This window comes from Piliocolobus tephrosceles, chromosome 6, assembly GCF_002776525.5.
Source record: "Piliocolobus tephrosceles isolate RC106 chromosome 6, ASM277652v3, whole genome shotgun sequence".
Lineage (NCBI taxonomy): Eukaryota > Metazoa > Chordata > Mammalia > Primates > Cercopithecidae > Piliocolobus > Piliocolobus tephrosceles.
Genome location: NC_045439.1, coordinates 147,170,073 through 147,183,892, shown reverse-complemented (window position 1 = coordinate 147,183,892; position 13,820 = coordinate 147,170,073). Strand labels below are relative to the sequence as shown.

The 13,820-nt window shown below is 53.9% G+C and overlaps 1 protein-coding gene across 1 annotated transcript in view; it reads left to right on the top strand.

The window, feature by feature from the left end:
* The window catches only part of PLA2G4E (phospholipase A2 group IVE), a 61,201-nt gene that overhangs the window by 43,152 nt on the left and 4,229 nt on the right, over positions 1–13,820 (top strand). The window contains exons 7-16 of the mRNA XM_023198355.1: positions 996–1,059; positions 1,928–2,088; positions 2,193–2,279; positions 2,636–2,673; positions 4,933–5,068; positions 6,659–6,795; positions 9,171–9,393; positions 11,876–11,990; positions 12,545–12,682; positions 13,653–13,760. Coding sequence (XP_023054123.1) covers positions 996–1,059; positions 1,928–2,088; positions 2,193–2,279; positions 2,636–2,673; positions 4,933–5,068; positions 6,659–6,795; positions 9,171–9,393; positions 11,876–11,990; positions 12,545–12,682; positions 13,653–13,760 — 1,207 coding nt within the window. The remainder of the gene's footprint in view (positions 1–995; positions 1,060–1,927; positions 2,089–2,192; positions 2,280–2,635; positions 2,674–4,932; positions 5,069–6,658; positions 6,796–9,170; positions 9,394–11,875; positions 11,991–12,544; positions 12,683–13,652; positions 13,761–13,820) is intronic.

Sequence of the window (13,820 nt, the reverse complement as noted above, 5' to 3'; positions counted from 1 at the left end):
TCGGATCACTGCAACCTCTGCCTCCCGGGCTCAAGCACACTGCCATGCCCAGCTATTATTTTGTATTTTGTAGAAACGGAGTTTCGACATGTTGCCCAGGCTGGTTTCAAACTCCTGAGCTCAAGCAATCTGCCCACCTCAGCCTCCCAAAGTGCTGGGATTACAGGTGTGAGCCACCATGCCTGGCCTACAAGCACAATTTCTGTATTAAAAATTGTTTCATAGCCAGTCACGGTGGCTCATGCCTATAATCCCAGCACTTTGGGAGGCCGAGGTGGGGGATCACTTGAGCTCAGGAGTTCAAAACAAGTCTGAGTAACATAGTGAACTCCATCCCTATAAAAAAAAATACAAAAATTAGCCAGGCATGGTAACATGTGTCTGTAGTCCCAGCTACTCAGGAGGCTGAGGTGGGAGGATCGCTTTAGCCCAGGAGGTCGAGGCTGCAGTGAGCTGTGACTATGCCACTGCACTCCAGCCTGGGTGACAGAGTGAGACCCTGTGTCAAAAAGAAAAATTCGTATTTTAGCTGTTGGTACAGCTATTTTAATTAAATGCATCCAGTGCCTCAGGGTTCAAGGAGACCTCTCCCTCAAAAAGAAGAGTCTTTGGGAATGCGTGGCAAAGGAGTATGGTCTGCCTCGGCACCTTGACGAGGCTGTTTTGTTGGAAGCTCTCACTCTGAAAGCTTAGAGTTGAGCATTCCCTCAGGTCAGATCCCCGACCTGCAGCTGAGGACCTGACCCCTAGTAAACTGTGACCGTGGGTCCTAGACGTCCTAGGACAGCTTCATGGTCAAGTGTCCTACCTCTGAGTGAGATGGCATGCCTTGACTGGGTTCAGAAAACGTGGTCAACACACTCTGCATTCTCCAGCATCAGCCCAGTCAGACCAATGCTGAATTTATCCTCTGGTCTTTCCTCTCCCTTCAGCCTGGAAGAGCAAGGAGGTGGCTTGTGCTCAGATGCTCAGTGACCCTCCCTTGTTTTTTATAGTCTCGACAAGTCTCCTGCCTGGAGGTTCATGCACAATCCAGGAGGCGGAGGAAGAGGGAGAAAGGTGAGCTGTTTTGCCTTTTCTGCCTACTGGGGGACAAGGGGGAGCTGCTTCCGAAGCCCATGAGCATCAGACTCCACCTGGTCCGGGGCTTTCCTGGCCTCAGGAGGACCAAAAGCTTGGCCGCAACTCCTCAGAATCATCTCACCCCCAGGGGTCACGAGCCCCTGGCCTCCCAGCCTGCTCTGTAAAGGGCATGTTCTCCCAAGCACCCACATAACCTTGGAATGTCCCGGGTCTGGGGTCCCAGTGCTGCCCCCTCTGTCCATGCTTGTCTGTGCCGTGCTCTGTCAGGACCTCAGAGTGCCTGGGTCAGTGAGGTGGTCAGCACCCGATGCCCAGGGCCCGTCTAACTATGCGCCTTCCTCTAGGCAGACCACAGCTCACAGAGGGTCCTAGCACTTTAGAGCTGGCAGAGACCTAAGAGATCCATGAATACCATAGCCCCACCCTACTCCCCCCGCCACGTTGCCCATGCCAGGCTACCAGACATGAGGGAAGGAGGGAGGACAGAGGAGGCACCTACCCCAAACTGACAGTGTGCCGACGGCCTGCCTCCTCGGCAGCGGGCAGGTTACTTTGGGGCATCTTCTGGCAAAGCTGAGCCAAGGACTGGTCCTGAGGACCTTCTCAGCATCTCAAAGGGTTTTCTGGGCACTACGTTTGTCCACATCCTCATAAAGCTCATTAAAATGCAGGTTCCTGGGTCCTGCCCTACCCTATAGATCGACAGTCTCTGGGGAATTTGAACCAGTGCCCCAGGTGATTCCAAACTCCTCCTGGACACCTCCAGATACGCTTTTTGCTGGACCAAGTTGCGGGTGGGGAGTGAGAGGCTCCTGGGGTCTCACCCTCTTGTCCTCTCTCCCAGTGAAGGACCTTCTGGTGATGGTGAGCGAGTCCTTTCAGAACACCCAGCGTGTCCGGCCCTGCTTGGAACCCTGCTGTCCAACCTCTGCCTGCTTCCACTACCCCAAGTACTTCCAGTCCCAGGTGCACGTGGAAGTGCCCAAGAGTCACTGGAGCTGTGGGGTACAAGGCGGCCGACACTGGGGAAGGTGTGGGGAACTGGGGCAAGTGGGGGGTGCCAGAGGAGCCCCCCGAGCCCCTCTCACAGAACCCGCCCATCCCTCCAGCTTTGCTGCTACGGCTCTTACAAGAACGGCCCCATCAGCCAGCCCCTTGACTGCCTTTCCGACGGTCAGGTGATGACCCTGCCTGTGGTGAGTGCCTGGGTCTGGGAAGAGCCCTTGAGTTACTTCCCCTGGAGCTCCTGTGGCAGGGAGATGGGGAGAGCCTGGGGAGGGCACAAGAGGGAAGGTGGCTTGTGAGGGTCTCCCTCAGGCAGGACGGACGAGTCTTGCGAGGCAGGAGACTCATGAGCTACAGTGTGGTCCAAAGGGTGTGTGGAGGCTGAGTTGAAGATGGTGGGGAGATCGTGTCCAGAAGAGGGAAGCAGGGATGGGGTGCCTGTGTGTGCCTGTGTGTGCTGAGTGGGGTCTGGGGGGACAGTGTGGATCTGGGGTCACTTGGCTCTGAATTGTCACCTCTGACAAGCTTTTCATCTTTCCCTCCCCAGGGCGAGAATTATGAATTACACATGAAGTCTACACCCTGGTACAGTACTCACATTCTGTCCGTGCCTCTCACTCATTCATACTAGTGGGTGTGCAGTGGTATCTCACTGTGTTTTGATTTGCATCTCCCCTATGGCTGAAGATGTTGAACATCTTTCCATGGGCTGATTGGCATATCTTCTTTGGAGACATTTCTATTCAGATCTTTTGCCCACTTTTTATGTGGGTTATTTGTGTTTTTATTGTTAAGTTGTAAGGGTATTTGACTTATGCCAGATGTAAATCCCTTGTCAGATATATGATTTGCAAATATTTCCTCTTGTTCTGTGGCTTATCTTTTCACATTCTTGGTGGTGTCCTTTGAAGCACAAAGGACTTTACTTTTGATAAAATTTGTTTTTTTATCTTGTCACTTGTGCTTTTGGTGTCACATCTAAGAAACCAGAAATCATTGCCTAATCCAATGTCCTGAAATTTTTATTTATTTTATTTTATTTTATTTTATTTTATTTTGAGATGGAATCTCACTGTCACCCAGGCTGGAGTGCAGTGGTGCGATCTCGGCTCACTGCAACCTCCGCCTCCTGGGTTAAGCGATTCTCCTGCCTCAGCCTCCCAAGTAGCTGGGATTATAGGTGCGCACCTCTACACCTGGCTAATTTTTGTATTTTCAGTAGAGATGAGGTTTCACCGTATTGGCCAGGCTGGTCTTGAACTCCTGACCTCAAGTGATCCACACTCCTCGTCTTCCCAAAGTGCTGGGATTACAAGTATGCACCATCGCGCCCGACCAAGGTCCTGAAAGTGTATTCCCATGTTTTTTTTTCTAAGACTTGTTTAGTTTTAGCTTTCACATTTAGGTCTATGATCAATTTTTAGGTAATTAATCTATACAGTGTAAAAGAGGGGCTCAACCTCGTTCTTTGGCATGTGGATATCCAGTTGTCTCAGCACCATCTCCTGAAAACAACATTGTTTTCAGAAATCTTGACTGTCAGAAATCAAGTGGCCACGATTTCTATTTACAGTTTGATTAGTTATTTGCCCTTGGAAAAGCTCTTTACCCTTACTGAGTCTCCGTTTTCCTCATCTGTGCATTGGGAGAATAACAAGGATCCTGTGCATCAGTGGGTTGCTCTGAGGATCCAGCTAGACAGCACGTGCGAAGTACTCAGTAATCCATCTGGCAAGTGGCATGCTCAGCAAACGTCAACTAATGTTATTGTTATTATGGTTGTTGTATTATTATTCATTCCCTGTTGAAGCCAAAGAAAGAATCATTTTCTAACAGCTGTGTCTGCAGCCCTGTGCTAGACAAAGAGGAGACATGATGGGAATCTCCCAGGCCCTGCCTTCAAGGAAATGTGGCTTTGTTAGTGAGCCAAGGCTCAGTTGGAAATGGTCAAGGTACATTTATCTGGAGTCACTGGGGAGCTGGGCCTCAGAGGATGCACAGGCTGGAGGTGGGCAAAGGGAGGACGCTTCTGGTGAAGGCGGGTGCCTGTGCCAAGGCCCGGAAACAGGACTGCTCTGGGGGCTCTGGGACCTGACCCAGAAGCTTCAAGAGTAGTTTCAGGTGAGCTTGGAAAGGTCAGGCAGGGTCTTGGATGCCAGGCCAGGAGCCTGGACTTGTTTGGGGCAGGGATGTGCTTAAAAAAAGAGGACAAGCATTGGGCATGTCACAGAGGCTCCTGCCCCACCTGCCTGCGGACCTGTGAGGTGACACAGTGAGATCAGGGATGTGACGGTTTTTGTCAGTTGCACACACACACAGGATAATTGTTATTCTAGGAGCAGGAAGAGCTCACTGAAGAATGTGAGCTCCATAGGAACAGGGAGTTTGTTTACCTAGCACAGAAGAGTCCATACCATGGGGCCTTGTTCAGAGGGATTTGGCCAAATGATCTCAGAGCCTCTTGTCACCCATGCCTGGTCCTAGGCTAGAGAAGCCACCTGGGGGAAGACTTTCTGGACCTTCCAGATCTGGCTGAGGAGACAGAGGACTCAAAATGTTCCTAACGCAGTGCCAATGGTTATCTTTTGTTGAGTACCAGCTCGCATGGTGCCGGCTAAGGCTTTGGGGGCTTTGCATTTGTTATCTCTTTAAGTGCTGAAGACAGTGCTGAGAGTTCAGCACGATTCCCCCCATTTTACAGATGAGAAAGTGGAGACCTAAGGTCGCAGAAGTGGTCCCTGGCAGAAGTAGGCTTTGAGCCTAGGTCCAATGGACCCTAAAGCTGTGTCTACTCCAGTGGAGGTAGAGGCTGCAGGCCCACTACAGACTCCTCTCTCCCTCCAGCCCTGAGACGCCGGACGTGCGGCTGGGCTTCAGCCTGTGCCCAGCAGAGCTGGAGTTTCTGCAGAAGCGGAAGGTGGTGGTGGCCAAGGCCCTGAAGCAGGTGCTACAGTTGGAGGAGGACCTACAGGAGGATGAGGTAGGTAATCAGGGGTGTGGCCAGCCTGCGCCCAGCTGGTCCTTCCAGCACCACGCCCTGCCAGCCAACCCAGGCCCTGCCCTACCCCAGGCGCCACCTCTGTGGATGCTTTTACTGCTGAGGTACAGGTGCCCTGGTGAGAGCTGTGCTGGAAGTGATTCTGTTTTATATTCACAAGGGAAGGGGAGAGCGAAATGGAGAGAGAGAGCACAGAGCCCCAGCAGCTCCTGCCAAGCACTAAGAGCCCCTGCGGTGGCTAAAGGGGCCTTGCCCAGGGACAAAATGCCCTCCTCACCCCAGCCAGGAAAACATTTTAAGCTGTACCACCTCCTGCACCCCACACCTCCACCCAAAAGGCCTTAGGTCCTTCTTTCCCCTGTTGTCCCTCCTCTCAAACCTGCACAGGTAGACACACCCCCAGAAATAACAGTGCTAGGAAGCTGGAGAGAAACAACTTGCACTCCAAAGGTCAACCCCTTCTTCCCGCGGGAGCAGACGGTGGGCCTCTGTCACAGCCCTCTGTTGCCTCCCTTGTGTGGACCAAGGCCCACACTCCCTGGGCAGCAGGCAAGCCCTCCAAGCGCCTGCCTTCTGAGGCTGACCCTAGGTGAGGACAGAGACCTGGCAGGTGCCCGAGGAGGACATAGTGCTTTAGCCAATGGAAGGCTCTTACAGCCCCACTCAAATGCAAACAGATGGAGTGAGTCTTGAAAAAGAGCCCCTCTCTGCCTCCTTTTTTTTCTCCTTGAGATAGAGTCTTGCTCTGTCGCCCAGGCTGGAGTGCAGTGGCACCATCACAGCTCACTGCAGCCTCCACCTCCCAGGCTCAAGCAGTCCTCCTACCTCAGCCTCCCAAGTAGCTGGGACTCCAGGAACAAGCCACGACGCTTGGCTAATTTTTGTAATTTTTGTAGAGATGGGGTTTCCCCATGTTGCCCAGGCTGGTCTTAAACTCCTGGGCTTAAGCAATCTGCCCACCTCGGCCTGCCAAAGCGCTAGAATTACAAGCGTGAGCCACTGTGCCTGGCCCTATCTTTAGGGAAACATTCCAGGGGCCTCTTAAACCTCTGTTGACCCAGAGCTGGCAACCCCGCTCCTTCCCACATCACCAGTCCATTGACTCTTGGCCTTGCCATACAATACCTGCTGAGCAGGCGCCATGTGCCAGGCCTGGTGCCTACATCAGATCCAGCTACAGAAGATGTTGGTTTCTCCCATTGAGGGATCGCACATTAGTAGGGTTCTTAAACAAGCTGCCCACTCCCCTCGGACCCCAGTTTTATCACCTGTTAACTGAGGGCTGGACTAACAGTGCTAAGAACTCTGCTAGCCACAGTTTTCTGTGATTTACCAAGCCTGTGTTAGGCTTCAGAGTCCTTCATGACACCAACCACTGGGTGTGGAGCTGAGGTCTGTTTCTAGACCCACTGCTCTGTGGAAAGGCAGGTGTCAGGTGGCTCAACGCTGCACTCCCTGCCCTCTGTAGCCAGCTCTGCCTCCTCCATTGTTCGAAGCTGCTGTCATTCTGAGTCTTCTCCCAAGCTTTGCCTGTGGAGCCTTCCCCAACCACCTGCCTCTGTGTAACCCCAGGTGCCGCTGATAGCCATCATGGCCACTGGGGGTGGAACAAGATCCATGACCTCCATGTATGGCCACCTGCTGGGGCTACAGAAGCTGAACCTCCTGGACTGTGCCAGCTACATCACTGGCCTGTCAGGGGCCACCTGGTAAGGAGACGTGAGCCATTGTCTGTGGAGCCCAGAGCAAGCTGCAAACAGGCTGGCCTGGGGTCTCAGGTGAAGCTCCTCCCTGCCACCCAAAGACAAAGTTACTCCTGAAGCCTGGGAAGTGCCCCAGGTGCAGCGGTGTGGCCTTGGGCATGCGCTTGACTCCTTGGAGGCTCGGTTTGTGTATCTGCACAGCGGGGATAACAATAGCTCTAACCTCATGCAGGGGGTGTAAGAGGCTCTCCTGCTACTAAGTATGCCAGAGACGCTGTATGCGCTGGCCTTTCATGGTGTTACTGTTTCCCTGGGGCTGTGGTATGGACCCAGGAACATGACCCCATAGTGCTGGGGACATGCAACGGGCAGGGCCCTGTGGCTGAGCTCCCTCCTGCTCACCCTCTGCTGGTGAGCAGGGCCGGGAGCTGAGCACTGGGTTCCCCCACAGGGAGGCCAGGGTGAGGTCAGCTTCCCCACAGAAGGCACAGTGCCTGCAGCCCACTGTACCTTTAAGGACCCACAAAAATAGGTTAATTTCTTTTAAAATCAGGATCGTTTCATTAACAAACTTATAGGTTGAAGAAAATGTTTTAATAAATAATATGAATACATTTGTCTTTATATAACACAGTCATGAAATATAAATTTTAATTTTTTTATGTGGCCAGGTATGGTGGCTCACATCTGTAATACCAGCACTTTGGGAGGCAGAGGCAGAAGGATTGCTTGAGGCCAGGAGTTCAAGACCAGGCTGGGCCCCATAGGGAGGTCTTGTCTCTAAAAAAATAAATAAAAATAAAATAAAAAATAAAAAATAAATCAATGTTTTTTGTGGGGCCCATCAAAATCGTCCTGTGGCCCTGGTTCAGCGTGGCCTATCAAGCAGGACCGTGTCCTGTCTGTGACTGGTGGGCCTGTGAGCCCCAAAGTCCCTTGCTGTGCCTTGTATACTGGAGGAGTTCTGGGTAGCCCCCATGTGAGCAAGTGGATGTGAATGGGCCTTGGAAAGCCAAGGGCTCCTGTGCCACACACTTCCCCAGGGGACAGAAGCGCCAGCCCAGGTGGGACAGAAGGAGCTGTTCGCCTCTTGCTAAGCACTGGAGTCACTGCTTCCTATGGCTCATCTTGTTTCTTCCTCACAAAAACTGTGAGGGAGGCGCTGTCGTTATTTTTCAGCTGGAGAAACAAAGTAATTTGCCAGGGATGCTCAGTTAATGAGCAGTGGAGTGGAATTTGAACCCAGTCATGGGCCCACATCCTTAACCTCCACGCTAAATGGCTGTCCCAGGTAGTAGGTTAAGAAGGTAACTTGCTTCCAGCAGGTTGAGGGGCACCTGTGTCCTCCTGGACTATTGTGCGATAGACAGAAAGCGAGAGGAACTCAGGCCCAGCCAGCGTGGGATGGGTGGGGCCCCCTGGCCTGGGGAAAACACAAGGCATATTCTTTTAAAAACTCATTTGCGATGGCTTCTGGAAGCTTTTTTAAAGTATAAAATTAGTGGGTGAAGCTTATGGAGAGCAGGGTGCTTTTTGTTGAAAAGTCTCCTGACCACCTCCCACCTTCCCAAAAACAAGTCCTGTGAGGGAAGAGGCCCGTTTCCTTAAATGTGAAGCCGCAGACTAGCTCCACTGCCAGGAAGGTCGTTCTCGGGCACAGAATGAAAAGGACCCTTCCCTGTCCTGACATAGAAAAGCTGGATCCAGGCCAAAGAGAGGCAGACTGAGGCCAGACCCAGGGCTAGCGGGATCACCTCTTTGTTTTGCTCCCCCTGCAACCAACATGTAAGTTAAGAGGAGAAAGGGAAATAAATCCTCAGTCAACATGAGAATTACAGGAATTAACGTGGCAGAGTAGAAAGAGCCAGGACCTGAAATCAGCCGAGGCTGGGTTGCACTGTGGGCTCCAGCATTTATTTTGTGCCACGCACTGTTCTAACTACCCCACATCACCTTAGCTCATGTAGTCTTCACCAGAACTCTATGAAGCAGGTACAATTATTGTAATTCTCCCCATTCCACAGACAGGAAAACTGAGGGAACAGTGATTAAGTAGCTTGCCCAAGATCACAAAGCTAGTGAGCGGCAGAGCCTGGCTTGATCCAGAAAGATCTGGATCTAGAATCTTCATCTTAACCACTGTTATGCCTGGCACACAGTGGGCATTCGAGAGCTGGCAGCACTTGTGATTACGAGTACTAATGTTCACCTTCCCCCGCTCCTCGCTGCCTGCCAGGCCTCTGCCTCACCCCTGCTCTCCAGGTTCCCCTCCTGGCAGGTTAGGGTTCCCAGTGGCCTGCCTACCTTCCCTCCTGCCCGGGTCCAGGACTGATCAGACAAGGGCCAGGGCAGCCCTGTCAGTTGTGCCTGTCTCTCTCCAGGACCATGGCTACTTTGTACCGGGACCCTGACTGGTCCTCCAAAAACCTGGAGCCTGCTATCTTTGAGGCCCGGAGACACGTGGTAAAGGACAAGCTACCCTCCCTGTTCCCAGACCAGCTCCTCAAATTCCGGGAGGAGCTCCGGCAGCGCAGCCAGGAAGGCTACAGGGTCACCTTTACAGACTTCTGGGGCCTGCTGATAGAGACCTGTCTGGGGGATGAGGTAGGCGCTCAGCTTCTCCCGGGCCCCACCCTGCCCTGGCTGATGCCTGGCTCTCTTTCGTCCTCAGGGGAGTCAGGACTTTCACGGCGCACAGGGAGTTAGGTTAGACCTGCGGGAGTATCCTCGGGCTGGAAGACCCACAAGGTGTCGGAACCTACGCCGGAGGAAGGTGGTGGGATTGTCTCCCGTGTACCCTTTAGAGGACGGCTGAGACCCTCGTGTTGGAGGCGAACCTGCCTGGAGGCAGCACGTCCTCTGAGAGCCATGCCAAGACACCTGAGAGGGAAAAACGGAGAGGAAGCTGGGGAAGACTGGAGAGCAGTGACGCCGAGAAGCGACTCTTACCCTAGGGGTGGGGAGAGGAAGAAAGGTCAGGCGGCAGCATCCCAGACCACGGCGGGGTCTGCAAGGCCCTTGGAGGGTCCTCCAGCCAAAGCTGTCTGTCACAGGAGTCCCGCGTCTCCCAGAACGGGCCAGCCTCAGTATCCCTGCCCCACTCAGTCACAGGAAGTGCAGCCTCAGCACAGACTCAGCTGTGGATTTCAGAGCACAGCAGCTGGGGCCCTTAGTCAATAACACTCTCTGCAGTTGGAGGTCTGCGGGGCTCATTCTGGCAGCCACCAGTGGGCCCAGTGAGGTTCCTTCCTATTCTGAGATCCAATGATCTGACTAATACGTGCCCAAGAAGAGGACCAGCCTGTGTTGGGTGGCTGCTGCTGTGAGAACTGTGACCCAACCAGGCTGGTCCTTTTCCTGGACGATTGGCAGAGCAGAGGGGTCCCCAAGGGGGGTTGTGATCCTGGACATCAGGGTGGGCTCAGCTGACACCTGTGCCCTTTAGGCTGCACAAGCCGAGATGAACTAACTTTTGCTGTTGCTTGGCCCCAAAGCAGAGCTTCCCACCTAACCTCTATCCAGGCCCATGTTTCTCCGCTCCACTCCAAAGGTGTCTGGGAGTTCTGAATTCAAATGAGAACTTGCCAGAAAATTCTTGCAGCAATTTTTTTTATAATAGTAGGTCCCATCTTCCAGAAGGCCAGACAGTTTGGGCAACTGAGAATGACTGGACCCTCATCTTCAGTCTTCCCTCATTCCTTCAATTAAATTACTTGAGTACCTCCTGCATGCCAGGAACCGTGCTGGCAAATGGGGATCCAGAAAGGAACTGGACATGGCTTCCAACCCGAGGCGCCCGCCACTTCTGATGGATCCCACCCACCCTGCCCCCGTTACAACCCACCACCTAACCTGTCCTCCCTGTGACGCAGAGCAGGCAGAGGCCAAGGGCGTCGGCTTTGGGATTCAGGCAGGATGGGGTTGAAATTCAGGCCCTGCTCTTTACTATTCCTTAAGTGGGAATTACGTCAATAAGTGCTAGTTAACATTTTCAGCAATATTGTAACAATCGTGAGTGCTGCATATGATGAGGAGGAAGCACCGAGTCTTCCGACATCAGGAGTCTCAGCATTCTGGGGATTTGGTGGGAAAGAGCTGGGTTCCCAGGAAAGCAAGGGCAGGGTTGATGTTGAGAGGCCTCTGCTCTTGCGCTCTGGCCAGGACAGGAGCCCCTTTCCCTTGGGCCCCCTTGACAAAGAATGTGGACCGGCTCCTCCCTGAGCCTGCAGCTTTACTTCCAGGACAGTTAGCTTTGTGATGCCCAGATCTCTGGGCCCAGTGATGACCCTGTTTGCTTTCAAAGGACACCCACATGTCATTGGGCATATGCATGTATTTGCCATTCCATACGGGTTCTGTAGCCTTCGCCCACTTGGGTGACCGGGGTTGGTCACGCGGAAGTCAGCTGCTTGGCCTGGGGTCAGAGCCTGGGCCTCTAAGACCTGATTCCGCCTTGTCTGCAGTGGCTGATTCACTTTGGGAGGCAGCCTGTGGCTCGGGCTGATCAGCAAGGCTCCCCGCTCTGGGGATTAGAGGGACCTCAGCCACCATCTAGTGCTCAAGTCCTAAGTCTTTTGTTAAAAAAAAAAAGAAAAGAAAAGAAAGGGAGGGGAGGGGAGCGGAGGAAGGGAAACTTCTTTTTCCCCCAAGTTTTTATCCCTCAGTTGAGGGAGCTCAACACGCCAAGCTGATTGAAAAAGAAAATGGAGCTGCTAAAAATGGAGCTGCTCCAGTTCTAGCAGAGGGAAGACGGTGGGGCAGAAGATGGGCAGTGCTAGCCTCTCCCACCCCTTCCTCTTTATCTGCTCACCCCCGAGACCAAGACCCTGGGACTCTGAGGGACTGTCCTAAACTGCGGATCCAGTCCCGGCCCCTGTCTGGTGGTGGGCAGCCCGAGAAGGTGGCTCCTATGCCATGGGTGCCTTTTCAGAGTGATTTGGCTGGTGTCAGCTGGGGCCGATACAGCGTCCCGGTGAGCTCAGGAGCTAGGAAGTGGCTGCAGGGGTCCAGAATGTCCTCTCATTCTGCACTGCCTCCCCCACAGCCTGGGCTGCTGCTTCTCTTTAACCATTTTGTTTCCTCACAGAGAAATGAATGCAAACTGTCAGATCAGCGTGCTGCTTTGAGCTGTGGCCAGAACCCCCTGCCCATCTACCTCACCATCAATGTCAAGGATGATGTAAGCAACCAGGACTTCAGAGGTAACACCAGTGGCTGGTGATTTACAAGTGTCGGGGGGGTCCCTTCTTGGTGGGCAAAAGCACCCATCAACTCCGGGTCCCCCAATCCCATCCATCTTTGTCGACCTTTACATCCAGACTGTGCACACAGCTGGAGAAATCACCTTTGCTATCCCAATCTGCCCTGCTGCAAGGGTGAGGCCGACAGGCACCGTCTGCAGCTTCCCTGGGCATGTGTTTGATGCGACTGGGGAAGACAAAGGTTGTGAAAGGAAGATATTTCTAAGCTGCCCAGAGGGAGAGACTCAAGAGACCTGCCCTGCTTCAGGGTCAGTTTTTGTCCCATTCAACAGGCTCTGAGGTGCAAATGAGCCATCCCCCTTGCCAAGCTGAGCCTTGCCATGCCAGCAGAAGCCGGCCAAGGGTGCCCCCATGTGTCCTTTGGGGGAACTACGGTCTCCCTGTCCCAGGCTTCCCAAGGCCGCAGCCAGTGCCTGCAGGCAGGAGGGGGGCCCGGCTGTGTGGACAGCTCCCTGGCCCGAGACTGACCCCCTGTCCTGCTGCTTCATGTGCAGAGTGGTTCGAGTTCTCCCCCTACGAGGTGGGTCTGCAGAAGTATGGGGCCTTCATCCCCTCTGAGCTCTTCGGCTCCGAGTTCTTCATGGGGCGGCTGGTGAAGAGGATCCCGGAGTCTCGAATCTGCTACATGCTAGGTGACTGCCTTGGAATTGGCGGAATGACAGGGGGCTGCTGTCTCAGCGCTGGGCCGCCCTGGGTTGGCCCCTGATTATGTGACACGCGGCGCACTTGCCAGCACTGCCTCATCCTAGGAGAGGTCCCAAGTCACCGGGAACCAGAGTTGGTCGGGGGCCTCTCCCAATTTCCTGGTCTCCAGCAGTCTCCCTGCTGTCTGCTCAGCACCACACTGGGAATAGCAGACTCAGACGGAAGCTTCTGTAACTCCCACCCACTCCCCATCTGGCTTCAGGCAGCAGTGTGCCTACTTCCAGGGGCCAACCCATACCTGGGACCTGAGGGTCCAGGGAGACCACAGGGTAAGGGGCAGCGTCACCAGGGAAGCCTGGCCCAGCCTCCCACCCTAAGAGCCTCGGTCCTTCAGGAGCCGGACACATCTAATGCAGGACCCACTCAAGTTCTTCCCTTCAGAGTCTTAGCTGTGCCCGTCAAAGGGCTTCTTCAGAAACAGACCCACATTCACAGCCCGAACGCGCCCTTATTTTAATCAGTTGTCTATGCCCTCCCCTCCTGTCTATCCCAAACCAACCTGGGAAGATCCACCTCAGTCCCATCACTTCTTCCCCCAGAAGCCCCCAGCCCACGGTGGCCTCTCCTTCCCCTGAACACCTATGCCGTTGAGCATGTGGTTTAGAAAACTGTAGTCAAAACACTTGGGCTTGAACTCTGAACTCTGGCTTCTCACTCACTTGCCAGCATTAAATCCCTGCTGGGGCAGTGAGGGGAGGGAAGGGAAGAGCTGAAGGCTGAGACTCTCAGTCACTGTGTTGAGCTGCACGGGGAAGGGGAGAGGGACGTGGAAGTCTGTCCCACCTGCGGAGCAGCCAGGCTTGTGGGGGGCCGGCGGGGAGTGGGGGAATCAAGTATCAGTGTCTGTGGGGTCTGGGGCTGCGGGGTGGAACTGCTCATGCTGGCCCTGGCTCCCAGGCCTGTGGAGCAGCATCTTCTCCCTGAACCTGCTGGATGCCTGGAACCTGTCACACACCTCGGAAGAGTTTTTCCACAGGTGGACAAGGGAGAAAGTGCAGGACATCGGTGGGTGACCCCCGGCTTTCCCTCATGGCTGGGTGATGGGTGACCCCCGGCTTTCCCTCA